General features: G+C 41.4%; 1 protein-coding gene across 7 annotated transcripts; it reads right to left on the bottom strand.

The window, feature by feature from the left end:
* Positions 1 to 64: 64 nt before the first annotated feature.
* On the bottom strand, positions 65 to 27107 carry LOC6535874 (sodium/potassium-transporting ATPase subunit alpha). 7 transcript variants are annotated; one of them, XM_039376729.2, is made up of 10 exons: positions 27093 to 27107; positions 15253 to 15352; positions 12253 to 12384; positions 11916 to 12182; positions 10071 to 11852; positions 9504 to 9719; positions 8921 to 9015; positions 2907 to 3081; positions 2538 to 2770; positions 65 to 2471 (listed from the first exon to the last, which is right to left on the bottom strand). In XM_039376729.2, exons 3-10 carry the CDS (start codon positions 12370 to 12372, stop codon positions 2351 to 2353), a joined length of 3009 nt encoding a protein of 1002 aa, XP_039232663.1. In that variant the 5' UTR covers positions 12373 to 12384; positions 15253 to 15352; positions 27093 to 27107; the 3' UTR covers positions 65 to 2350. The 7 variants fall into 7 exon arrangements, with proteins under 7 accessions (XP_039232663.1, XP_015047409.1, XP_015047408.1 ...); XM_015191923.3 differs by lacking the exon at positions 27093 to 27107 and adding an exon at positions 17924 to 18331; XM_015191922.3 differs by lacking the exons at positions 15253 to 15352; positions 27093 to 27107 and adding an exon at positions 17924 to 18331.
* Positions 27108 to 27141: the final 34 nt, after the last annotated feature.

Below are 27141 nucleotides of genomic sequence, written 5' to 3'. Positions count from 1 at the left end.
AAATCTTGTTTTAACTTTTTTCAAAACCCCAATTCCACATGTTGTTGCAAGTAAAACATATAGATTTGTTTTTTAAGTTTTATTTATGTAGTTTTTTATTTTAATCATTGTTTAAATCTACAAATACATTTACAGCGGAGGGCGAAAGAACAAAAAATTAAAAATGTTTTCTCATTGTTTTGTTGTTACATGCAAGTTTTTACTTCTGCGTGTTGTTGACAAATTTGTTGTGGTTTTTGTTTTGCTTCAAGTTCTTGCTTTTACCATCGAACGTTTATATAATTCTGCATTTGTTTATAAATATTTGTAGTCCATATTATGAGTTATTTATATTTTGTTTTTGTCCTCGTTTGGTTTTTGCTTTGCTTCGTTTAAGTTTAGTATCATATCTCTTTCACATCAGCATCCATCGATCAATATTATTAATTACTCAATATAATTTGTTAACAACTAATAATAATAATTTTGTTTAGTTTTCATTTTCTTTCATAACTAACATGCCATAATTATCGTTATCCCCAATGCTAATGATCATCTTCACTAAGTTAGAAAACAAGACAGTTGGTTAAACGAAAACAGCAGCGAAGTTAACTCGAATGTCTGGGCGTATCTCTCAGCGTGGGTGTGATCTTATCGGTCTAGCCGAGCTTATTGAACATCCTATAATCGCTGTCTGATCCACTTTTCACAATTCACAACTTGAAATTCTCAATTAGGCAGCCCGAGCCGATTTTTCAGACCCACTCATTTGATTACGACAATGCCAAGCTGTTTAATTCGTCGAACTTCAATGTAATGACCAACAATTTGACCGCTCAACCGTTCACGTTGTTTGTTTTTTCTTTTTTTTGGGGGGGGGGGGGGGGGCGTGTGTGGGCAGGGAAAGCGATAAAAAAAAACAATCAAAGAAAAGGTAAACAGAATACTGCCTTGGGCTTGCCCCATTTTGGGGCGCTGTGCCGTGTAAAACTTACAAACATTTATTTTGTGGGCGCTTTTTCTTTTGTTTTGTTTTCTTTTGAATTTAGTTTTTAGTTTTATTAGGTTTTATCTTTTCCTTCTGGGCCTAGGTATCGGTAATGGTATCTGTATCTGAATCTCGATATCGACATCGGGGGACTTAACCCCACCGAATCTCGGCATCGGTTCTTTTGGGCTTAAATGCACACAAAGCATAATATTGCATGTCAATTGGTTTAAGGGGTTTATTATTAAACATTTAGTTGGTTTTTCTTTAGATTTTAACAAATTCTAGACCGGCAGTGCCCCAAACATCGCTCGGAGACCCCTTTCCGGACCTCGGCATAGTGCCAAGTACAGATCGGTCGCTTTCGTTATGGTTTCAATTTTGGTTTTTGGTGTATTGTATAGCTCCATTTATATAATCAAATTTTTCCATATAATATATGTGTGTATATATATAAACAATTATATTCGTCGTGTTCACATTTCTTGTGGTTTTTCTTCTGTTTATATATATATTTCGTTCTTCTGCGCTAAGCTGCGTTTACACACAAGTTTCCAGTTTTGCAAATTAATTTCTGTTCTTTTGTTTTGGTTGTTGTTGTTGTTGTGGTTTTTATTGGGCTTTACTTTTCACGGCTTACTTGGTAACTACGCTAGGGGTTTTCATTGTTTTCTTTCCTCATTTACTTTTTTATTTACTTCGTTTTATAATTTCTCTAAACTTCTTATATACTTTGTCTCGTCATGCGTTGTGTATCGGTGTGTGTGTGTGTTTGTGAGTGCGTGTGTATGGGTGTGTTAGCTTTTTGGGATCTTTTTATTGTTACGATAAAAATCGCTTCATCCAGTTCTCGTTACGTTAATAATTTTACTAAAAAGATGTTTTTACTGTTTTGCTTAGTTACTGGTTGATTTTCTTGTTGTTGTTCTTGTCTGGTTGTGATTGGTGTTTCATCGAAATTGTTGTTCATTTTTGTTGTTTGTTTTATTTTCATTTATACTTTATTTAAATCTTATTTTTAGCTTTAATTTATAATTTAAATTTACTTAATGTTTAAAATAATTATCGCTTGCATTTTTGTTTATCCTCGTTTACTTTAAATAATTAAATTAAAAAAATAAAATATATTGTAATATGTTCTTGCTGTAGCTTGTTGTAGCCGTAGCTTTTGCTGTTGTTTTTGCCGTTGCTGCTGCTGTTGCTATTACTGTGGTTGTGTTGCTTTTGTGGGTTTCGTGGGTTTTGTGGTTCATAAACATTTCTATTTGTTGCTCTCCATGGTTTGTAGGTGTTGTTTGTGGGTGTTCCTGGTTGCTTTTGTTGTGGTGTGTGTTCGTGTGTGGGCATGTGGCTCTGTGTGTGGGAGTGTAGCAGTGTGGGTGTTTAATAGTAGGTCTCCTGCTCCAACCAGCCTCCGGGGTTGCGGCGCAAGTAAAAGCGACGGGTCTCGTCATAGATGAAGATGGCCAGCGCAAATGGAATAGCCGGGAACCACCAGACGAGTCTATAGTTTGGGTATGGAAAGTCAATTATATAAAACGATCCCTGAGGATTTTACAGGACCACTCACTTCAGGGGGTACATGCGCAGACCCTTCTCCATGCCCGGGCAGTACGAGAGGAACGCGGCCAGCACGGTTTCAAAGACGAGGCCAAAGTTCAAAGCCCAGTTACGCATGCCCTGCTGGAAGATCGAGTTACGTCGCGTCTTGCAGATGATCAGATCGGCCCATTGCACAACCACGATCGAGATGAAGAAGGCCGTGTGGCAGGTGTACTCCAAGGTCTTGCGGTCACGGTAGGTCTATAAGAGTAAAAGATAAATGAATTTATTATATATCCCATTTATTGTTAGATTTTGCTACTACTTTCCAACTCATCATTGGCTGTTATAACAGTATTTTAAATAAATTGAAGTGCCAAAACGAGTGTCGACTTACCCATTCTTGACCATAGGAGTCAGTAAGATCGTTGACAGCCTTCGAGTCCCACATCTTACGAATGCCGAACAGTTTCTTGGGCAAGAAGCCGTTCTCAGCCATGATGACGAAGTATACAAAGAAGCCGGCGGCGGCCTGGATCATGCCGATTTGTCCATAGGCCATCGAAATCAACCTGGATTAGTTAAATGGGCGGGACCAAGTTGGAAGTTGGGAGAAATAAGCAGATCTCGTTAGACAACTCTCAGAGGCAGGCTACACTTTTTCTTTTGTGTGGGGTTTGGTTTTGTTTTTTTTCAGGACGCAAGACACTTCTCGTTACAGTTTGGCTAGCGGTAAAGTTTCGGGCATCGGACTGAAGAAAACAGGAACATGCGCGGCTTGGTCAGGATTTTTGTTTGTCGTAGAACTTTAAAGACGGACGTTCGGGGTACTTATAAGAAACAAATGCTTTAAATTAAGCGGTTAACGGTAGCACACAGAAAGATAGAACCAAAGGATAAATCGCACAACAAACACAAAACACTTAGGGAGGATATCAAACAAAAACCCTGCCCAAGGACTGCAAATGTCCGATCAGTCCGCGATACGAGTACCAATTCGTACTCGGGGCTAGTCGGTTAGATTGGTGTTAGTGCCACTTTACCTTGAAGCTCTTTTATGGATTGTTTAAGCAAATGGATGTTTATCGTTTAGATTTAGTGGTTTTAAAATGTTACTCTATGTAGCGTGGAAAGTGTCAAGGCAAATCTCGATTTAGTTTCAAGAGCGCGTAAAAGCAAATCGTACAGTCTACTCTCGATAGAAAGCGTGATGGCGTAGAATTGTTTGAATTTATTACATTGTTTGGCTTTTTTACACTTTGCCTTGGATGTGGATGTGAAAAGCAAAGGTATTGTTAGTGCTAATCGATCATGCGGTCTAAATAGAGGACATACATTTAAAACTTGCAGGACATTAAAGCGTGCCACTATGACTACGACAGGCGAGTGCAACTCTACAACCTTTGGTTTACTTACGTTCAAGGAAGATTTGATCGAAATCACATAAAACATAAAACAAAAGCTTAATCATAAACTTACACGTAAACACAAACTTAAGAGTAATAAACACGTAAGATAATTGCACACAAGAAAATCATAACAAATTATTATCCGTTGCCATTCTTGTTAGATTCTCAAGTATTACCTATTTTTTTCAGGACACCCTCCCTCACATTTAGACTTACCACGACTTGAAAACTTGGAACCAGATTTCGAAACGAGTCTAGAGATATAGCTTTGGTATATAACGATCATATGGTGTATCTAAAACGCAACTGAAGCGATTTTCGTTTTGTAGTTGGCTCGAACAAACTCAGCTACAAGTAACGCACTAACTGGTCTAAGAGTAACGGCAGAAGCTTCATTTTGGTGGTTTTTTTGTTTCTGTTTGTTTGGTTCAGTCTTTTGCTTGTCTAAGAGCTTGTGGAAATATATCCACCTTATATTTCATTGTTTGTTGTATGGGTCGTGTACATTGTTTTTGTTTATTGTTTATGCAGGTGAGCGTTTGAGCGAGCGAGCGTTTTCCTTTGAACTAACATTGCCAAATTCTCTAGAAGCAGCTGTTGGGCTTTTTTCTTAGTGGCACTACAGTTTGCAAAACACACACTTTCAGATTCAATACGAATTTAGTTCCTCAATAGTTTGAACATACACAAGTGTATGTAAGGATCAAAGATTGTTGTGCGAGTAATACACCACAACTGTAACACTTAGAGTTAGGAATTTAAGTGGGGGATACATTAAGGGATTATTCTATATGAAATTAAGTAAAATAGGTTGGAAATAAAAACGGATTCTTTTATGGTGGGTAAATTTTAGAAACTTGTTGGTTTTTTGAATATTCGAAAGATATTTTCATTCCACATTAAGAGTTTCAGAAAGCAAATTATAAGTAGGTCACATAGAAATTGGAACGAAAGAAAACTATGTAAAACAGAAAACTGTGGAATAAATATTGTTTTTTTTACGTTCAAGAGTGTGGAGTTGAAATTTAAACATGTAGAAACGCATGAACGCATCAGCAAACGAACAAACAGTCGCAAAAGTTTCTGGGTGAAATTTGGAATTTAGCATTCGTTCGATTGCATTTTTTGACGGATTAATGATCGGTTGATCTACTTGTTTGGTCAAATTACGATGCAAGAAACGCGACCACAGCACATCAATCAAAGTTCAAAGTTGGTAACGTAAAATATGGTTGCATGTTTGTTCATTTTCTATTTCATAACTAATCAACTAAAAGACGGTTAACACTTGGATATTGGAGTTTTGTTTTTTTGTAAGACCTTAGCGTTAAGTTTTCCTGACCTGCGGTTCACCAAGTTGTCGCGATACGGATCTCTCGGCTGACGCTTCATAATATCGCTCTCGGCTTGCTCGTAAGCGAGTGAAATGGCCGGAATCTTGCGGTATATGGCAATTAATGGTTATTGATTGTTCGGTTATCGGTATTTGTGCAAGTTGCAATTGTTAGTTGGTTGTTTGATAATCAAAAGAAAGACATAACAAGAGTCGAAAGAATGTAGGGAAATACAAAGGAAAATCTGGTTAAAGTTTACAAATATATATAAAATATTTGTATAAAAGTTTTATATAAGTATGCTTGCGGGCGAGTAATAAATACTTGTTCTTTATACGCTAATTAATAATCGCTAATAGATCGTAGTAGGTAGATAGAGATCTGAGGGGAGGGCGGGAGTCTGTGTCAAGTAATACCAACATGTGGCATTTGTTATTGCATTTTATAGTGTTTTTTTCTTAGCTCCCGCGTACTTACGAAGCTAAAACTAGTCTAGGGCAAAAAAGAGCATAGAGCACCCAGTAGTAATAGTAAAATCGATATATAGTAAATAGTAGGTAATAGTAAATGCACAGATATGGGGTGTACAAAAATGGATTAGAGCTTAAATTGCGCTAAATCATTATACATGTATCATTATTACTATAGGACAGTTTTAGCCTGGTTTTCAGATTGAGTTGGGGGGAGATTTGTGTGAGCGTCGTTCAACTACAACTCAAAAGAAGACGTGTCAATGAATGACTGAGCGTTGGTAGAGAAAAATACAGGGTAAACTCTTGTCTGATTGATTGATATAATGTGCTGAATGATACGAATTGACCCTTGTAATAGGAGATTCATGAATGAATTGATGTCGAGACCGAAGATTCGTCTACCGTAACATGAGTGTAGCATACGTAGAAACGTATATATGTCATAGAATATACAGACTCACTAAATTAACAATAGGCCTGCTCTAGCATAGTGCTAGGAACTAAGATGGAAAAGATCTGTATTGATATAGTATCCAATTATCGTTAGTTCTACAAAAACATAGCTCAGATTTGAGCTAGAGCCACAGTCTTCAGGTATCAAAATGATCTCCACTTACCTTCGCACCACAAATAAAAGGATCTTCATTCAAAAAACAAACAAATATCTGTAGAGCTTCTACAGTAGAACATAAATCTAAAATAATTAAACCAAGTTATCAATGTTATGAATGTTTTCGAATCCGGAAAATATAATTTAATATATCTTTGGAAAAATGCTTAAGCCCCAAAACGGAAATTCATAACACCTTAAGAATCGTTCTAGATATAGAGAGAAAGTGATAAAGAGATCGAAAGGTTACCAAAGTTAAGCAGAGAAGTGAAAGGAAAACTAACTGATTTCATTGCTATAACAAAAAGATTTACATGTACTCCTAATCCAATATACAGTTTCTAAATATTTCGAGTGCAAAAATATTTGAGAGTATTATATCCGATAAAGTTGTTCTTCCTTGTGTCTTCTTTAGTTAAAACTCAAAAAGATTAAAAAATTCTTCTGGGTTATATAAAAAATAGTAGCTATGTATAAATATATGTATGTAGTTACATTTATCAGCGTACAATAATGCGATATATTGCAATATTGCAAAACAAATCAAAAATCTTACAAAATGTCATACATATGAAGAAAATAAAATAAGAACATATACTTTAAGTATTTTATAAAGATCTTTCTAAAAATTATTTAGGTCAGGTCCGGATTTAAGTGTGTTTTCAGGAACAGCTTATAGAAACAAACTTAACGAATTTACTAAGAACACGCCTTGATTTACTAACAGTTTTATAGTTATGTATGTTCAATTAAAATTACTAATCGCTTTAAACTTTACTTCATACTATCTGAATGGAAATATCAGAGACTAGAAGAATCTTGAGAATATTCAACTAAATAAGAGAACAGTGAACAGAATTCAAAGAAAAGCTACCAAATGAAACATTTAACATAAAACATGGAAAACATTGGTGGAGTTTATCCAAATAATCAACATTCAACCAAGGAGTACTTAAGCTATTTTAAAATATTTTAGTTAGTATATAGAAAGACAGAGATATAGCGGATAATAGATAATATAGGTTAAAAATAGAGTAAAATGATTTTATTATCTTCGACTTTTAGGATAGAAAGAAAGCGTACTGATTTTAGCTTGCTTTAAGGACTTTGGCCGACCAAAGTAGAAATTCAGTTAAATGCTATTCAATTTGCTTTTCATTGCGTGACAAAAAGGAATTATTTGGTGGTTCATAGAGTAGCAAAATATGCAAAATCTTGATTTGCGTTCGGATATGTGTCATTTACGTTAAATAGAAATTCGGTTCTTGCTGTTGTTCGGTTGGTTGATTGAAAGTTGTTTGTTGGTTGTTCTGGTAAATGTTGTAATTGATTCGATAGCAGCACGGAGCGAAACTTTACCTTTCGTTGACCAGTTTATCTTGGAAGGGGTTCCTCGGCTGGCGTTTCATAATATCGGATTCAGCCGTCTCATAAGCTAAGGATATGGCTGGCACCTAAACGTGCGAACGATCGTTTGTGGTTGTGGATAATCGGTTGGTAGTTGGTTAAAGTGGAAAAAATAAATTAAATTAAATACGATAAATTATGGAAACATAAACTCCTCTCCTTGAACTCTGCGAAACCCTGAAAAATCCGCTGTGCTGTGGGGCGACGCTGGTTTATAAGGGTATATTTCTTATAAACTAGATTGCATAACTTAATCCCCCCCTCTTAAATCAAACTTAGGCTGCAGAGACTTATTGGGCACAATGCTTGATGTGTGGAGTGACGAACAGAGTTAAACATAAGCTAATGTAAGTTCTCGAGTCAAATCATGAAATAAAAACCATTCTTTTCGGTTGGGTTAGTTGATAAAAATCGTGTGCAAATGCTAATTTTGATATTGAAATTTTGCCAAATTGTACAAACTTAAAATCCATTACAAATGCCAATCAATTTGTCCAATTCAAATAACGTCGAGGGGTGAATCTTACGGTTAACTCAGTGTTAGTTACACCACAAAACGAAAGTCGTGAGCGATATGTATCTGAATTATATATTTGTGAGAGATTAACAATATACGACGCACACATATTAACATTTAGAGCATTAGAGTATGGCAGATGAATTCAAAATTCGTTTGGGCGAGGTATTCAAAGTCGGGATGATTGAATTGTACATGTACATGTATATATAACTCTCTGCGAGGAACTCAATAAAGGTGGAAATGGACTTATACTTGAAATGTACATAGCTGATGCTGTTATGTATAGATGGTATATGCATGACGAGGGATCTGCCACCGAATGGACATATGCTACAGAGATGAGATCTGAGAGGAAAGCTGTTGTGGTGGGCATGTATGTACGAGTGATAACATTCTTAATAGTTAGTTGGGTAGTTAGTAAGCCATAAACGAGTCAACGGCATTGTTAAATGGTTACGCTGCCTTCGTTCTGGCCAACTTATTTTATTACAATCCAGCCACATACACATAAGACATATGCTATAGTTATATGGTTTTTCTCTTGATTTGCGCTTTTCTTTACTTCAGTCTTGACTTATCCTTTTAAAGGTTAAGGTTAGTGAGTTGGTGAGTGTGTGTGTGTGTATTAGTGTGGGGTATAAATTGACTTGATTGGCACCTTGAGTTCACTAATTTATCGTTGAAGGGGTCACGTGGCGGACGCTTCATAATATCGGCTTCGGCATGTTCGTAGGCCAATGAAATGGCTGGCACCTAGGTATTGGATTATGGCAGGTAGTTACATTAGCAACAATTTACATTCCATAAATTCAATTCAGTTCGATTTTGGCCTAGACCTGTGGGGGTAGCTAGAGTTCGGGACGTGATTAAGAGCACTTAAGCTACGCGAGGGCCTAGCACAGCGTTGATTTCTAGCCGGAGCTGCTGGATCTACATCGGAGCGGAGGCTAGCGCGTTTACCTCTCGTTGACCAGGTTATCGATCTCCGGATTGCGCGGCCGGCGCTTCATGATGTCAGCCTCGGGTCCCTCGTAGGCCAGCGATATGGCAGGAATCTGATCGTCAGTGCAGTCAGCCGCACAATTTACGTTCAGAGTGGGTGTTAAAAATGCTAATTCTTAACTATTAACTGGGATGGGCTCAACTTTTATATTTAACTTGCTCGAATGATACTGACTTAATAGCAACTTTAACTTTAAACTTCGATGGGGCTTGGGTTCGGGGCGGAGGTCTAAACTTACCATGTCAGTGCCCAGATCGATGCACAGAATTGTCACGGTTCCCAGTGGCAGTGGTATGTCGCAGAGGATGAAGGCCAGGAAGGGCGAGATTTCGGGAATATTGGAGGTCAGGGTGTAGGCGATGGACTTTTTCAGGTTATCAAAGATAAGGCGACCCTCCTCCACACCAGTCACAATTGAGGCAAAGTTGTCGTCCAGCAGAATCATGTCAGCAGCCTACACAGGAGCATTTAGATAATTTATTTAGGCATTTTGATAAGCAAAATACATCAAATCCATATTGCACCATCTTTCACTTACTACAGAAGTGTCATAAACCAAAAACATTAGTTCATGCAGAAAGGAAAATTGTATTGTACTTTCCCCAATGAAAAACATTAAACGCGTTTTCAAACCAAATCCTTTGAATGGTAATATGTAATCGTTCATGTGTGAATAAGAAAAATATCACGCTCATATGCAAATTAATTTATGTTGCTTTGAAATTATAAAACTTCCTAATTAATGCCCAATTTTGGTGATATTTTTACTCCGCCCAATTTTTATCACTATAATCTGATTTCCTACCTGCTTGGACACATCGGAACCGGCGATACCCATGGCAACACCGATATCAGCCTTCTTTAGAGCGGGAGAATCGTTGACACCATCACCAGTCACGGCCACAATAGCTCCCATGCGCTGGCAACCCTCGACGATAATGAGTTTCTGCTGCGGCGAGGTACGGGCGAAGACGATCTCGGTGTGGTAGCGGAGGATCTCATCCAGCTGGTCGCTGGACACATCACGGAGCTCAGCGCCATGGACGACGGCGGCCTTGGCCTCGCGGGGATTCACTTCAGAGATGGGGATGTTCAGGCGCTGAGCAATGTCCTCGACGGTCTCGTTGCCCTCGGATATAATACCGACAGACTTGGCGATGGCCTTGGCAGTGATCGGGTGATCGCCGGTAACCATGATGACTTTGATACCGGCCGAGCGGCACTTGGCAACGGCATCGGGCACGGCAGCACGGGGGGGATCAATCATGGACATAAGGCCGACGAAACGCAGATTATCGATGGGGAAGTTGATGTCGTCGGTGTTGAACTTAAAGCCGTTGGGATACTTGTCGGATGGCAGCATAAAGTCACAGAAGCCGAGCACACGCTCACCCAGTCCACCGAGTTCCATGTAGGCATTGTTGAACGCCTCCTTCATCTCCTCGTCCAGAACCTTCTCCTTTCCGTTGATAAAAATGGTAGAGCAGCGCTCCAGGATACGCTCGGGAGCACCCTTCATTACGAGCAAGTAGCGCGGATCGTTGGAATCCTCGGTTTCGTGGATGGACACTTGGTATTTGTTGGTGGAGTTGAAGGGTACCTCGGCAATCTTCTTATTACGCTTGCGAATGTTCATCACATCGCCCAGAGCCAGTTCCATGCACTTGAGCAGAGCAGCCTCGGAGGCATCTCCACTGACTTCCTTCTTGAGGATGGGGACACCATCTTGGCCTCCCTTGAACTCGGCACGGTTACAGAGAGTGGCAATGCGAGAGAGCGCCTTGAATCCAGGGCTGGTTCTATCGTATTGAACACCCGACTGATCCTCAGTTGTGTCGGCCTCGATGATCTGATTATCGAACCACATGTGAGCGACCGTCATTCGGTTCTGGGTGAGGGTGCCGGTCTTATCGGAGCAGATGGTCGATGTGGAGCCCAGGGTCTCCACGGCCTCCAGATTCTTCACCAGACAGTTCTTGGAGGCCATACGCTTGGCGGTAAGGGTCAGGCACACAGTGACGGTGGCCAGCAAACCTTCGGGCACGTTGGCGACGATGATTCCGATCAAAAAGATGACAGCGTCCAGCCAGTGGTAGCCCAGAATAAAGGCAATCACGAAGAAGGTGACGCCCAGGAACACGGCCACGCCGGTAATAAGGTGGATGAAATGGTGGATCTCCTTGGCAATGGGCGTCTCTCCAGTGTCTAGACCGGAGGCGAGACCAGCAATGCGGCCCATGACGGTGTGATCGCCACAGCTGATGACCACACCCTTGGCAGTGCCCTCGACGGCGTTGGTGGAGAAGAAGGCCAGATTTTTGGTCTCCAGTGGATTCTCATGGGTGAACTCGGCACCGCGGGACTGCGGCTCCGACTCGCCGGTCAGCGAGGAGTTGTCCACCTTAAAGTTGCGCGCCTCGATGATGCGGATGTCAGCGGGGATACGGTCGCCGAACTTCACCTCAACGACATCGCCCAGAACGAGATCCTCAGCGCGCAGCGTGAGTTTCTCGCCCTCGCGGATGACGGTGGCGAACTGGGGTACCATGTTCTTGAACGATTCCATGATCTTAGAACTTTTCGATTCCTGCGGAACGCACACCACAGTTAGTAAACTGATCTTGAGCTGCTCAGATTGGGGAACACCTACCTGATAGTATGAGAAAATGCCCGTCACGATGACGACAGCGGAAAGTACAATACCCAGATACAAATTATCGTCGGCCGGCTCCTCGCTGGTGCTGGCCTGGATAGAATAGGCCACAAAGCAGAGAATAGCACCGATCCACAGCAACATGGCGAAGCCACCGAACAGGTTCTTACAGAACTTAACCCATTCGGGCGTCTGCTTGGGTGGCGTCAGCGCATTAGGACCATCGCGCTCCAAGTTTTCCTTGGCCTTGGCGTGACTTAGACCCTGCGGAAGATCAGAGACGTATCAGTTCACATGTCGGATGGGATACCATTCCCTCAAATGGTGCACTTACATTTTCGGGATGTGTCTGAAAGCGCTGATACAATTCCTCAGGAGAGATTTTATGAAAATCGATATCCAACTCCTGTTTGAGATCATCTAAATTCTCCTTTTTATTAACTTTGGCCGGCATCTTGCGTCTTGACTGTTGAATGGAGACAGATAATTATGTTAGAGGCTGAAGGTAATGATGCACTGCAGCAATAGACCCATAAGCCGACACAGAATTCGATTTACTTCATGCCTTGGTTAAGCCTTTGATAAGGCGTAGAGGATTCAGTACCGCAAGGGAGTTTTGGGTTGGTTAAGATAGAAGTGAAGAGAAGAGTTTACCAAAGGGGTGGAAACGGAATAAACCTTTAAAATAGTTCAACAGTACCGTTTACCATCAGATTTTAGGGATCAGTTAGGTATCAGTTTTACCGGCACCCGTTGTTAGCTACTTACCCGACTAATTTACAACTGGTCAAGTGATTTTCCCAACCTGTGCACGAGGATGTGGTTATAGATTTCGGCGAACCCATTCCGAAATGAGTTCGAGCGTGAGAATATTCAAAACGAGCGCTGATTCGTAGAGCTCTAGTAATCTAAGGCATGCAAAATGCGCGCTAAATGACGCTCCCGACCGAAATGAGAAGAGCACGTAAATGAATTGAGGTGCACAAAACAAAAGATCAAGCAATTATACAAACATTTGTTCCTACACATATGTTACGTATGCAAAACAAAGAAATTAAACATGAACACAAAAAAATGAATGAAAATTAACTTTTCCTATAGTGCAGCTAAAAATATAAAGATTTACTATGCATTAGTTGACCTCGAAAGCCTTTGAATTGGCCATAAAAAAGAAAAGAAAAAGAATTCGAAATAAAATATAAATGGATTCAAAAGATATATTATATATAATCTTAGCAGCTGTCTAGTGTCTGGCATTCTATCTTTAACAGTGTCTATAAGTGTTCTCTTTTCAAGACGCACGGGCAATGATTTTTTGCTCCCTGACGTCATTGTTGGGGTTGCCATGCAATCAAGGCAAAACAAAGCAAAGACACGCAAAAAGTTGAACTCCTGTTCATTTGAAAAACTTTTAAAGTTAGTCAAAAAACTGAGTCGCATAAGTACTACAAATTCCAGACAATATTTCATTGAAAAATAAACAAAGTCTCGAAAATAACCTCAGAGAAAATCAAAAATGGCCATATTTCTGACATTATTATTGGCCATCGTTATACATAGCGAATTATAGCTATTTATAGCCTCTGTAAGCATTTCGCCAGAGATTTCTAAATGTCAACTGCACTCGGTAAATGCCATTGGATGCATGCCCAAGTCTAACAAATATAATATATAATATGTGCAATTATAAGCCGGAAAAAGGGAAATCGGTGGTAACGAAGTGGGTTAGTAAAGCGCTTAAAATCGAATAGGGCTGTGTTAGAAATGAAAAACGTAAATAGAGTGGATGAAAAGATACGAATGTGTGGCAGTGTGTGGCTGAGGAAAATTCGATTTACCTTGTACTGGCCATCGGCTGTGCGATTGTCGTCATCGGTGGCTATAACCGTGGCGACTCGATAAGAGTCCGCCCTCCCATGCTACGCACATGAAGGTATGGGTTTCGAGTTCGGGTTCAGATTCGGATTCGGTTTCAGTATGGGTGTTTCAGTGTTGGTGGGTCGGTCGTTGGGTGGTGTTTGATTGATGATGTCGATGATGGGCGAACAAGTAACGTATTCAAACGGGGAAGAGATAAAAATCAAAAATCGAACAAAACTAAAAACGAGCATAAACAATTGCAAGACGTACACTATGCATGTATGTATGTATATGGCTATTATATTAAGTAAGCTATGATTTGGTTCTGGTAATGTGATAGATGATGTTCATGAACTTAAAACTTTTTTTGTTACAGTGATAAATCAGACTTGTTTACTTCAATACTTGAAAAAGCAGTATTTATTTCACTTCTAATCATGTTTATTTGAATGCAAGTTAAGGCTAAATTAGATATATATTTTTTTCAAGTCGCAAATTGAGTTTCTAGAATTTACAATTTTTATTAATCTTCTCAATTTCTTCACTTTACCAGATCCAGATCTAACGAGTAGCAAGTAAGATAACTAAAGAATAACCAAATATATGATAAATATGTTATGGATAAACAGAGACACTACAAATCAATTTATGTAACACTAATATAAACATTAATATGATAGGTCATGATGCATATTAACTCTGAGCTAAAACTAAAGGCGTTTCGGGGATTGCGGATTTTGTTGGCCTGGCAACACACAGTTGGTTTGATGATTCAGCGCCATTAGGAAATGGAAAACTGGCCAAGCTGCCAAAGGACAATGAATCATGTGTTATACATAGACTTCCAATAAAAAGGCTTTCCAGCAAGCGGTACCCGAAATTCGACTCGGTTTTGTATCGGGCAGCATTATCTGCTGTGCGTCGTGACTCACTATTATTATTATGATTATTATTTAAAAACAAAGAAAACAAAACAAAAAGGCTAGGGAAGAGCGCACCCGTCAGCGAAACTCAAAAGAACTCAAGAGATATGCAATGCAATATAAACACACATAGGCTACTGTTTGTTTAGCCATGCAAAAACGAAGGGGTCGAAGGAAATCAAATCAAATTAATTAAAAATACGTATGTCTCGAGAGGAAAGTATGTATACACTAATGAATGCGAGGGCGAGGGGAAAGCGAGAACGCAAACCTGTCGCGTTCACATGGCAGCCAACTTGCGGGTATACTGACTATACATATTCGAGAACCTTACGCTTTGTTTGGCTTTGCTTTTTCGGGCCTGGCGTGTCTTGATTTATTTAATTTCATTATATGTATGTGCTTTTGGTTTCATGTTTTTTCTTTTTTCGATGGTTTTGGGCTTTCTGGTTCAATTGAGGCCGCTTTGGCAGCATGAAATAAATCGAATCGAGATAATCGGGTCTAGGGGCCTGCTACTGAAGGGTTTCCCTACTTTTCGGCTTACGCACTATGACAAGTGTTCAAACGACTATCGATCTGCTTTCGTATCTTTAATCTTGCGTCGCTGGTTTCCCTCGTTCTAAGATTCCCTCTCAAGTGCTAAACAATCTGATGGGAGGATTAAAGTTAAGATACGGGTTAGAATGTATCATAGTGATAATACTATCTTAAGCTTACATGCTACCTTGCCTAGAAAGTACTAAGTACCAAACAATTGTTAACCATGACTTTGTGGGCGGAAAGCGCCGGGTTTTCCCACAATGCAGCGAATTCTGATTTTTCTATTCACATTAATTCAACTTAATCGGGCTTTTCATGCTTCAATTGATCCGAAACAATGCCAAGAGGCACAGCATGTGGAACCAGGGGTATGGGTTTGGAATTGGGATAGGGTCCAGGATGAAGCTCGAGGCGAGAATAACGTGTATATAGGTATATGAATCAGAATACGACAATGGGCGGTCAGCCGCAGAGAAGCTTACATAAGCCAGTGAAATGGAAAATAGCAAACTGAGAACTGAACACTGAAAACTGCGAATTGTGAGCTGCCAGCGAGCCAATTAGACGAACAGATACAATTGTATCTGTATCTGTTGCCGCGCTCCAGCTAAAATGTGTTCCCCTAAGCCGAATAGAACAAAACGGTATGCACACATTTCGCCGCAAACCATTTGGCATTTGAACTTGAATATCAATTTACAACATGTCGACTATTTGGAGGGAAAGAGCTGTGCATCGAATTGACGCGCTAATTGTTCAATCAATGCAAAAAAGTGCAAATACAAAAGTATCAGGGAAATGTGTATGCCAGAAATCGGGCGAATTTGTCGACATATCGCTTTTATTCGAAGGTGCATTAGCCGGCAGGTGAGTGCAAGTTTGGATTTAACCAGTTTCAAACCAGATTGAGGCAGCTCAATCGTTGAGGTGTCTGATTCGGATTGATAGAACACAATGCATTCGACTGGGAAATCGAAACTGTTTTGCTAGGTTCGTTTTTCCCTCTTCATAGTACCAGAAAAAAAGAAAATAGAAACCAGTTTGGCTGGGCAAGATAACACATCGTGTCTGGCATCTCTAGTATCTGAGAAATGCATTTTCACCCGACTTGTTTATTATTTTTTTTTTATCCGCAGACTGAAACGCCAGATGAGCAGAACTCGCTAATGATCTCAGTTGCCCAAGTGTTTAATTTAAATATTATTAACAATTTCCAGCTAATTGTCTGCTTAATTTTCGCACGTTTTGCTTGCTTTCTATAAAAACCCCAACCACCATATTTTTTACCAGACCTATAGCGTGCCTTATACGTTTCCCTACTTATTAAGAGGACAAGGATAGGTTATGTAACGCTGTTCCATAAAAGTTAACTTAAATAAATCATGCTAGAAGCGGTCAAGGTAAATTACAATTGATGGGAAAATATACCTAAGTGTATAAAATGTTTCTGAACTCGTCAGTTTTGATTACCCACCTGACCACTCATTATGCGGATTCTTGTTTAAACTTATTAGAGGCGAGACAGGTAAAACGATCAACAAATAATAATGTAAGGCACGACAACGGTTGGGGCAAATAAAACACGTTTAACAGAGTACAAAATAAAAACTTGATAAACTGAAATGAGAAAATTAAAAGTTTGAAAAAGGGGAAATTAATAGAGGCGAAAATGGTTAAAGCGACTCGAGCTTATGCAACAATCCACAGGATACGCGGCCGCTGGAAGGACGAGGCGGTGGAGCAGCAAGTGGACCGCTGGAAGGCCACGGAGTCACGGGAAATTTTGTGGAAGTGGACGATGGAAGCGAGTGTGTGTATGGAAATGCAGGCGAGCTGCAGTTTCCAGGATGCCGAATAACGGCACATGGCAGATGGAGAGACCAAGAGAGAAAGCGAGAGACAGAATTTCGAAAGTGAGCGAGCTTAACGGTAAACAGCGGACTGGGAGCGAGCCGTTGGGGCGCAAGCTCGAAAAGAGCGGCAGGAAAATTTTCCAAGATTTTTCCTGTGCCCCCCTTTTTTTATGCTGTGTGCGGAATTATGAAATCGCCAGGCGGGGGGCCCAAAACGCTCTATATATGTATGTAGCTGGCTCGCTACATCCACTCATTCGTGTGGGGTGGCCAGGAAATTACTGCTGTTCCAAAATGTAAATCGCGGCAATTGAATCTAAACGATTTCATTGCCACAAAAGTACGTCAGGCGAAAGCGATGCGGAGGAAACGGACAATCGGACGGACATGCGTTTGGCTTGCCATGAACGCCAAATTGAATGCCAAATCAAAAAGGAGGAAAAACATTATTCAGCATATTCGTCTCGCTATGGCACATACACTAAATCACTCTAGATCACTCGAACACTGTCAAATGCGTATAAAAATGCATTTTCTACATGTCCATCTTCCATTTTCCCCCCAGGGAAAAGGAAAAAGGTTAAATGCCTGGTCACACAGTTCTTTTCGATCTCCGATTCTCTCTTCAGATGGTTACAAATGTATATATCCATTACGCCAGGCATGAAGTTTTGGAAAAATCGATTTCGTACAAGGACGTTGTCGTTTTCTCGACGCCCCAAAGGGGGGTGGTGGCTGTCGGTGGGCGCTGCAGTTGAGCAGACATGGAAAGTTCTTGGTTTCAGTTTGTTCGTTTTTTCTTTTATGCTTTCTTATTTTGTTCTACCTTTTACACGTTTGGGTGCTATTACACAATTTTTGCGCTTGGCGTTGCGTATTGTGTTTTGGGGGCTTTCGCAGAAAACTACCCCGTTAGCAGTATTGAACTTGTTTTCAGCACTAGAACCGATTCGCGTTGGAACGAGAGAAATACAACAAATACTGATCACACACGACTGCTGTTCGCAAACGTAATATCCTTTTATTCTTATGTCGAACGAGAGTTAGTCCTGGGCTGCTTTTCTTCTCGCTGAAGCTGGACTCAATCGATGCACAGTTATTGTGTAAGCAGAGCAGCGGGCACACACCAGCGCCGAGGGGGCGGGCGGGCGGCGGGGGAGCAGAGCTGTACTGTACCACCCGACAAAGAGACGAGATAGCTGCTGCTGTCACAGTTGGACCTTCCCAGTTCGGATTCGACGTTCGACTGAAACTTTTCGGCGCGTCGCGAGTGGTTAAGCTTTCTCGATTCTCGGATAGAACATTCTGTTCTGCCGACGTCGGCAGAGAGCTTTCGCTAGCAGATGTTACACCGCGGCCCAACGCTCTCCTACACTCGGCGAAAAAGTAACCATGAATGTGCGGGTATACATTGGGGATTGCCACAAACGCCTACAACTATATGCCTATTATTATATGTGACCTAAATTTTTTGAAATGTCATAGCTTTAGTTTAGTTGTCTTTATCATTAGTCTGAGCTTAAGAGCTTGTAAATTTAAATATGATTCATCATCTCAGTATACGTTTCATGTCGCATCAAAAATGAGTAATAAACTCTTATCTGCGTATTTCAAACAGTAATTGCAACGAGGTTCTCTTTAAAAAAATAATGGCGAATAGTTTGAAAAAAGAGAAATATTTCACTCTCCAAACTGTTGACTAAACGGTGGAATAAATAAATTTTCATCACGAATTTTTAAAGTCTAGTGCTCACTTTTTTTTTGCGAGTGGAGCCTCTCGTGCGAAAAGTGCACAGCGGCGGAGAGCTTTCCAGCCGAAAAATCTATGGCAGTGTCACAAGTGAGGCAGGCAAGGGGTTGGCTGCGCAGCCCGGAGCGGCGGAATGTGTGTCAGTTGGAGAGCGACGGCGGCGGAGAATGGGGCAGCGGGCAGAAAAATGGGGGGTGGCAAGGGCGAAGGAGGGTTCCCAGAGAGAGTGAGAGAGGGAGAGAGAGAGCGAATATCTACATAAATTGTATAACGAAAACAAAGCGTTTGATAAAAAGGGCAGGCCAACAACTTTGGCATTTCGAAACAGCCGCCTATTCGAGCCCTTGCATGACGTCACTCCAGTTGTACCCATCCCCCCAAAAGTGTTGACAATTACCCAGACCCGTTTTTAACATTCAGTCAGATGGACAACCCCCGGAGCCAACCAGAAAACCTCCCCCGAAACTGGTGGATCAATGTGGCACGTTACGAAAATCATATCCCCATATGAATCTACGAATCGGAGGTTTCACATGCGAATCCACTTAGCGTGCCCCTACCACTAATATTAAGCTTTTGCTATTCTTACTTAACGCATTCAAAGGCAAAGTGGCGGGGTTGCAGGTAAAATGACACCACGACTGGCTTAGGGCTTAAGGACTCAAGTAATTTCCTTTTCGGACCTTGAGTCTATTTCCAGTCCCTTGTAACTCGAGTTTAATTACACGTAATGCTGCCAACACAGAGACACAAGCAAATCACATGGATACGCACTTGTTCAGTAAGTAATACACTAGAATAATTCTAAACTGATGATTGAAACATTCCAATAGACTTTGAAAGTGTTTCAAATTCATTCTTATCATAAAAAAATTGTAACCATATGCTAGGCTTGGCACTTAGCTGATAGGAAAGTTTTTTTAATTTAAATGAGACCATTTATTAGATATATTTCTTTGAGCACCGTATGGTATTCGATGAACTTCCCAGCTTATTTTTTTTGCGTGCATTAAATCCCACGAAAAATCAATATAAGACATCGTGCCAGCTAAAGCAGCGGGAAAAGTTTCAGTCTCTGGTTTTCTGGAGCGCAGGGTGGCCGAATGACTCCCCTATCGATCTACTGGGGGCATCCAGATTTCTGGCCGGAACCGTGCACGTTTTATCAACTTATCGAATCGCGTGTGATATACGCTGAAGGAGTGTCCCGGCCAGATGAACTCAAACTCAATTTGTGGGTCATCAACTTGGCTTCATGTTACAGGGAGGTGCAGAGATGGACCCAGAGTAAATAAACAAATGCCGACTTGAGTGACCGTGTAGGCCAGTTGTGTACGCCAAAAGTTCTCCATCTATCGCTGGCGTACAATATCCACTTATGTAATGGCACGACAAAAAAAAAGAAAAACACTTGGCAACCGGAATGGAAGTTGAGATACATAGATAACATTTTCGCCCAGATATTGCCGGGTTATACATGGACACACATGTCGCCCGTGAACATTTACTTATGTAAAAAGGAGAGCAGCGCCACAAGCGCACGGCAATGAGTTCAGCTGACAAATGGTCAACTGACGAGGGTTCCACGTAGCCAAGCCTACTGACCGTAGGTTGACCGGTCTGCGTGACGTCTCCCAACTTCGTCCATCGATCATTCAATCCCCGATATTCTATTCCCCGGAAAAACTTAATTTGGTCTGTCACCTGCCACGTGTCGGTGCCTATTTTTTTGGGAAATTCAATGCCAACCACCTGAAAAATCAATATGCAATGACTGCGGTTATTGGTTGTGCTAAAAAAGCTGGGTTAAAAGAGTCTATTCCCTTGCCAATTATGACTTTTAGGCAAAACCAATAGGCCGAGCAGCGCTCATGACTTTACAAATTTGCGTTGTGTCAAAATCAACTAGCTACTGGATTTGCTAAGATGCCAATATTGAAAGAAAACTAAGCTTTTGATCCCAAATATCCCAAATGAAATACTGGTAAATTCAGGGGAAGCAACAAAATATCAAATCTATAAAATCTGTTATGTGACATTTGGGGACTTGGACCCATGGTTTGTCGGACGACTTTTGAGAGTTCAAGCTCGGAAAGTTCCACTTTAGTTCGTAGAAGTTGCATTCACACTTTGCATTTGAAAAGGGGAAAAGCGTGCAAGTTGGTTTGGCAGCCTGCAGCGAAAACTTTGGCCAGTTCGCTAATTGCCATTGGCAAGTGCGACCCCCCGCCGATGCGAGTGGGTGGCGGTCCTCGATTCGGTTGCATAATGGCGTTCATGACCTGGACCCTGTCAGAACCAGAAAAAAACAGAGACGGCGACGGCGACAGAAAGTCCGAGTCCGAGTGCAGCATAATCACTGCCATCACGAGTGCCCCGATATGAGAGCGAATGAGCCATAAAGCCGTTGTACTTGAGCACTGATTAAAATGTGTGCCCCCACCACCCCCATGACCACCGGGAGGTCTTTTCTCGCCATGAATGGCAGACAGACCACAATGGTCATGCATGGTGACGGATTCGTGATGAGTTTCAAGGCAGGGAAATGTTGGGTAATTCATTACAAGTTACGTAAAAACAAAAGTTTTAAAAGCTTGCAATCAAAATCAAAAACTTCAAATGAAAGATATATCAAAACGGATGTAGTATTGAATATCTGGAACACTTATAAAAAATAACCCCTAGTTTATGAACTTGATTCCCAGATCATGTCACGTTCCAGCAGCGTATAAACTCGATCCTAACCCAAGTCGAAGTCCGGCTCTAGTTAGTCTATGATGCCATTCGAAGCAATTTGCTCGTCGCTTTTCGTAGGCGTTTATGACAATAGATTTACGAGCATAGCTCGTCTAATTTACGCCATTCCCATTGTAAAGAAGCGACCATCCATCCATCCAGCTCATACAGTAGTTAAAAAGATGAGAAAAACCTTAGACGGCGACAACGATGAAGGAAAGTCACTGGCATCTCGCGGCGGGCAGCATTGAATGAAATGCCCCGGAAAAAACCAATTGTTATTCCACGTTTAATTTAGTAGAGCAATGGAAGCCTCCTCCCACCACCTACCGCCCACCTTGTAAATCCGATTTCACGGTTTGCGGGAACGGACAGTCAGCAGCTGACTGGGCTGCATCGTTGTGGGCGGGCAGATCTTGGATACATCCTAATCCATCTCATCGCATTTTATTCCATCTCATAGACACAGATACTGGTACAGATACATATACAGCCACAGGCATACATAGCTTCAGATACAGAGACACCGCTTGGCTTTGAGTTTCAGTTGGGTAATGCGAAACGCCGGAGACCGCCCGTCCGAAAATGGAGCAATAAATTCTAATCAAAATTAAAATATACATAATAATAAAGTAAGCAAAGCAGCCAGGCCCGGCCAGTCAGTACAGCACAAGCATTTTCTATGGCCCATTCAGCGCGTGTGTGCACTTGTCATTGCCTGGAAACTAAGCCAGGGAAAAGGGGCTGTCGTGGGTTAAGGGGGGCGTCCAATATGTTGGCCAAATGAGTTCGCGCAGCGGGGATTGCTGAGTGATTTTTCCCATTCTCAGGGCGAGTACATATACATTTTAGATATAGGTGTATCTACTTTATTTGGGGGTGCTCTCCAAGGCCCTAAAACAGCCTAACAAGTTGCCACTTCATCTCCATAAAAGCGAGCTGATAATGGAGATCTTGTGAAAGACATATATTTTAGTCAGCTTGGAGGCTGGGAAACGGGGTTAAATGATAGTTAGACATTCTCAAATATAAAACTCCCTAAAGTTCTGCGCTTCTACGCATTGATCCATTAATAATTTACTTATGACTCAATTGAAGGAGTAAAAAACTACTGGATTTTATGGCAAAAATCCAATGATTGCAATACCTCTTTGAGGATGTTCATCACTCGCCTGCTAAAGCATACGCTTCCTATATAGTTGACACCAACAAATCAATAGAAATCCCACCTGCTCCAGAGTTCCGGAGTGGGCTAGGTGGGTGCATCGGGCTGACACGCGCTACCGCTCAATGAACCGCTTGGCACTAAATCAGCCTCAATTGAGAGTGTGCTGGCTAACCTACTTGAGCGGCAACAGTCAAAGCCAGCGATTTGTGGCACGTTGGCACGTCTAATTGGAAGACAGTGAACAAATAGGTAAAAGGTATCTGAACAGCGAATTGCTGGAGGTAATGCCACCCAGATCCCCACACCAAGGTTGCCCGGTGACCATACCCAATTATGTCGATTGCGAATCAGTTGCGCCTTATCAGGTATCCACTATCAGTCGGAACCATCGGCCATCCTCTGACGCACTTCACCTGGTCACGACGCAAACCAGTTCAGCTCAAGTGTGGCGGAACCCAAAACCAATTACAGCTGTCGACGGTTATTTGTTTGCCCGACATATATATACCACAATTATAACTCATTATCGGGCGGTGCGATAATTTGATTCGACTCCGAAGAGCTGGATATTTTCGGCTACTACCAAATTGGCGTTTGTCCGCTACTTATTTCAATTTGTTTGCATTTGCATTTGGCCAAAAGGGCGCGATCGTGACTGCGAAAGTAGCTTTAGAGCAACGCCAGCAGCGCGTATTAAATTGTATTTAAATTAAAACAAATTACGGACTGGCCGAGTGTGTGTGCAAGTGGCGGCAATTGCTGATATTGTCGTCACATATGAGGCATTAAATTAAATAAAAATTTATTATGACGATTTAAGGAGCGTCGGGCAACAAGCAAAGTGCGAATCAAAAGATACAGGCACAGATTCACACACAATTGAGCTACTATACAACTGTGTGTATCTTGTGCGAGAATTCGAACAATCTTTCAATTGTCTGCATCGCATCGTTTGGAAAGCATTTTCCATTCCATTTCTGTTTCGAAATGCCAAGATTTTGGCTTTTATGGCAGGCAGGTATAGATTTTTTTATAGATCTCCATCTCCAGTGCCTAAAGTAATCTCACGGAAAAGTGGCGGCAGAATCCGATTTTAGCGAGTTTGAGCGGGATATATATTTATTTATCCGATCCGGAATAGTTGGCCCGCCCGCTGTTTTTTGTGTTTACTCATTTGTTGTGCCTTCCCATTTTGCCGGGCAATTGAATCAAAGTAATATTCGAAAGTTATGTCATTTCCTTAGCTATGCATTACAGATTGCCCACAGAAGCCGGCTTAATCTCGGCCAGCTCGTTTACTTCCTCCCACAATGCGTTTGCGGTAATTGCGGTAATTGTTGTCGCTCCGACAATATTGAGTGCGTGACACAAGACGATTCAGAGTTCTGGAGATCTACAAATCTCGTCTCGCCGCCCGAAACTCGTTTAAACCGGTGGCGAACAGGAACAATTGAGCCATTGTTGAGCTCCGGCTCAGTTACTTCAGGTAGCTGAACAATAAACCACCCCTTCGAACTAAAGCCACCCCTGAAGGGTATGATCGATGGACCTTGAGAAACCTACCAGCTAGAGAACAACTTAAAAACAAACGAAAACGAAAATAAATCACAGTACAGCTCTAAGACTTAATCTACAAGTGTGGGTCGAGCAGGCGTTATCTGATAAGCAGACGAAAGGTAAATATAGCGAACAGATACAGCTACAGATACCTCGGAAACTAGAGGCCCAGACCCCTAACAGTGGGTTATGCAATCGTCAGTAATTAAAACCCTACCCATTGACGCAAACTGGGCAGCCATGTGCCAAATATCACACCGCAGCGAAACAAATCGAAGTCCTTGTCGAGTGCAATCTGTGTGCTGGATGTGACAGCAAACAGTCAACGGACGAGGTGATAATTTCCACATCTTACGATTATCACTGCCAATTGATGATGGCCACATAGTATAGATGTCTTTTCCATACAGATCTGTTCTGTTCAAACGGTTTGCCATTGTCAGTTGATTAGATTTTTATTGGCGTGTAATTGAATTAAAACGGCCCATATTGTTTTGCTGCCACGCTTCGATTGCCGAAAGCAAGTCACCGCCTCTGGCAGACGGTTTTCTGGTATTTTCCAGTTGTAATTATTATCGCTGTCGCTTTTTACCGCCATCGCCAATCTGTTAAGTAGTTAACGCGAACTTAAAATCTCCGATCCGGGTAAAACTGGTCAAATAGAGAAGGAGGCCCGTCTGTTCGAGTGTAAAAAATATCTGGCTACATACATATGTACTACATGTCAACGCTGATAACTGCTGATAGTATTCAAGTCCTGGGGGCTAGCATTTAGAACCTGCCATTACCCACGTTGGAAGCACAACATTCAGCCTATTTGCTGTTTCCCCATAAACTCTTAATTGCTTTATCTGCATTTTTTGACTGATAAACGGGTAGATTCAGACATATACCAACTAGTTCTGGTTTCGGCTGGCCCTTAATTCCAAATCATTTACTTGTGGAGCGCACATCGAGAGCAAGAAAACTTTATTATCACATTCTTAGAGCACCGTCAGATTGTAGTTTCTTGATTTTTCATGTGCTTTCTTAAATTGACTTCAATTGAAAGCGCATGAGTCAGCATACAAAATGAAGCCACGACGCTGGTGGGGGTGTGAGATACACCCGTACATAACTCAGCTCTACGCGGATTTGTGCGTGAAATCATAATAGAATTTCCACTGAGCACACTGAGTTTAAGTTATAAGAGATATCGCAGTCCGACAGAATAATTTATAATAATTACACACCAATATTATTATTATTATATTGTCAAACGAAATTACACTCGAAAAGACGTTGGCAAATGCGTTATATTTTAGAATTAAACTTGCGAAATTGTATACCTACAGAGTTTTAAATAATTTGCATAACTTATTTTAACAAAATATAAAATATGTATACAACTATAATATTAAATACGTAATGGTTTAATTACAGTTTTCATACTTAATTTTATAACTACAAATATAATATTAGAAAACAAAAGTAGCACAAACAAGTCTGATTTTGATATGGAATATCTTGTACAAGAGAAAATTCCTGCATGTCAACCCACTGTGGATTGCGAGTGGAATCAGACCGCTGGCTCCATAGCTTTGCATACTTTCGGGCCGTCGAACCAGTGTGTATGCGTGGTGCGTGTGTGTGACCTGCCCTTAGACAAGCCCCAAAATCAATAGAGCTGGCAGTTGGGACTTAGGATTTGGGGTCTAGCCCTAGGAACAGAAGCGAAAGCCCGGGTAGAAACAACAACCCTGGCGAAAAACTCATTACCGTCTGCGGGGTAATTAAGTGGCGTCATCGGTGGGACATTTAGTTACTAATCGGCGGGAAGGGGAAAGGAAAGAAAGGGCTACGTACAAACGTAGAAAAAATACGGGAACAAGTACGTCGATTTACGCTAATGTGGCAGTGTGTGTAATTAGCAGCGCACTACCGGGCCCAATGACACCAATTCCGGAAGGGGGGTAAGCACGGAAAATGGAAAAATAAACGTGTTATTCAGGGTAGGTTCTAGGGCTCGAAATTCCAATAATGAAATCTGCGAGATGCGACGGAATGGGGCGTGGTTCGGGAGGGGCGGCAGCAGTACCGGTTATGTAAGCCGAAAACTGGAAGATTTCCAGGCACGGAAAAGCGGAAAGCTTTCGCGCCGGGAAAGTGGAAAATTTGGGAAACTGGTCGGCCTGGAAATGGGAATTGCGCATGTCAGCTAAGGGTTTACTCGCGTTTCGTGGAAGTCCGAGCGAAACGAAAACGAAGCACACCAGGAAAGCGAGAGAGAGACAAAGAGAGAGAGAGAGAGAGAATACGAATTCGAGAAAAAAAGTAAAAAACCAGGTCTAAGCGCTATTTTTACAGATCAGCAGGTAAGCGGATATAGGCCGAGCCAGATCCAATAGGATTAGTAGCTGCACCCAGTTTCACGTTCGATTCCACTTCCAGTTGCCGAAAACCAGCAAACAAATTAATAAACTTCGTTGGGCGTCGCCTCGGCTTTGTTGTTGTCGTTGCTTCTCGCTTTTTCAACAGCAACAAAACAAATAGAAGCAGCAGCAGCAAGAACAACACCAAAAGCAACGTACACAACACAGATACACGCACACACCCACACCAGCGCACACGGGCTTCGATTTTTCCCACTAAAAACAACGCCCGCTCAGCGTTTCACTTGGCCAATTTGTTTTGGCAAGGGTTTTTTCGGTTCCTATGTCATGGTCTAACAACAGTTTACACTTAACCATTTGCTCACTTAACTAACTTAGTTTTCATTGTAATCCAGGCTTTATTTTTGCTCACCTCGTAATCCGACCTTAACGCCATGTTATTTTAATTTAACTCGATTAAT

Source organism: Drosophila yakuba, chromosome 3R, assembly GCF_016746365.2.
Source record: "Drosophila yakuba strain Tai18E2 chromosome 3R, Prin_Dyak_Tai18E2_2.1, whole genome shotgun sequence".
NCBI lineage: Eukaryota > Metazoa > Arthropoda > Insecta > Diptera > Drosophilidae > Drosophila > Drosophila yakuba.
Note: the sequence above shows the minus strand (reverse complement) of the source record. Positions and strands in the feature narration are given on the sequence as shown.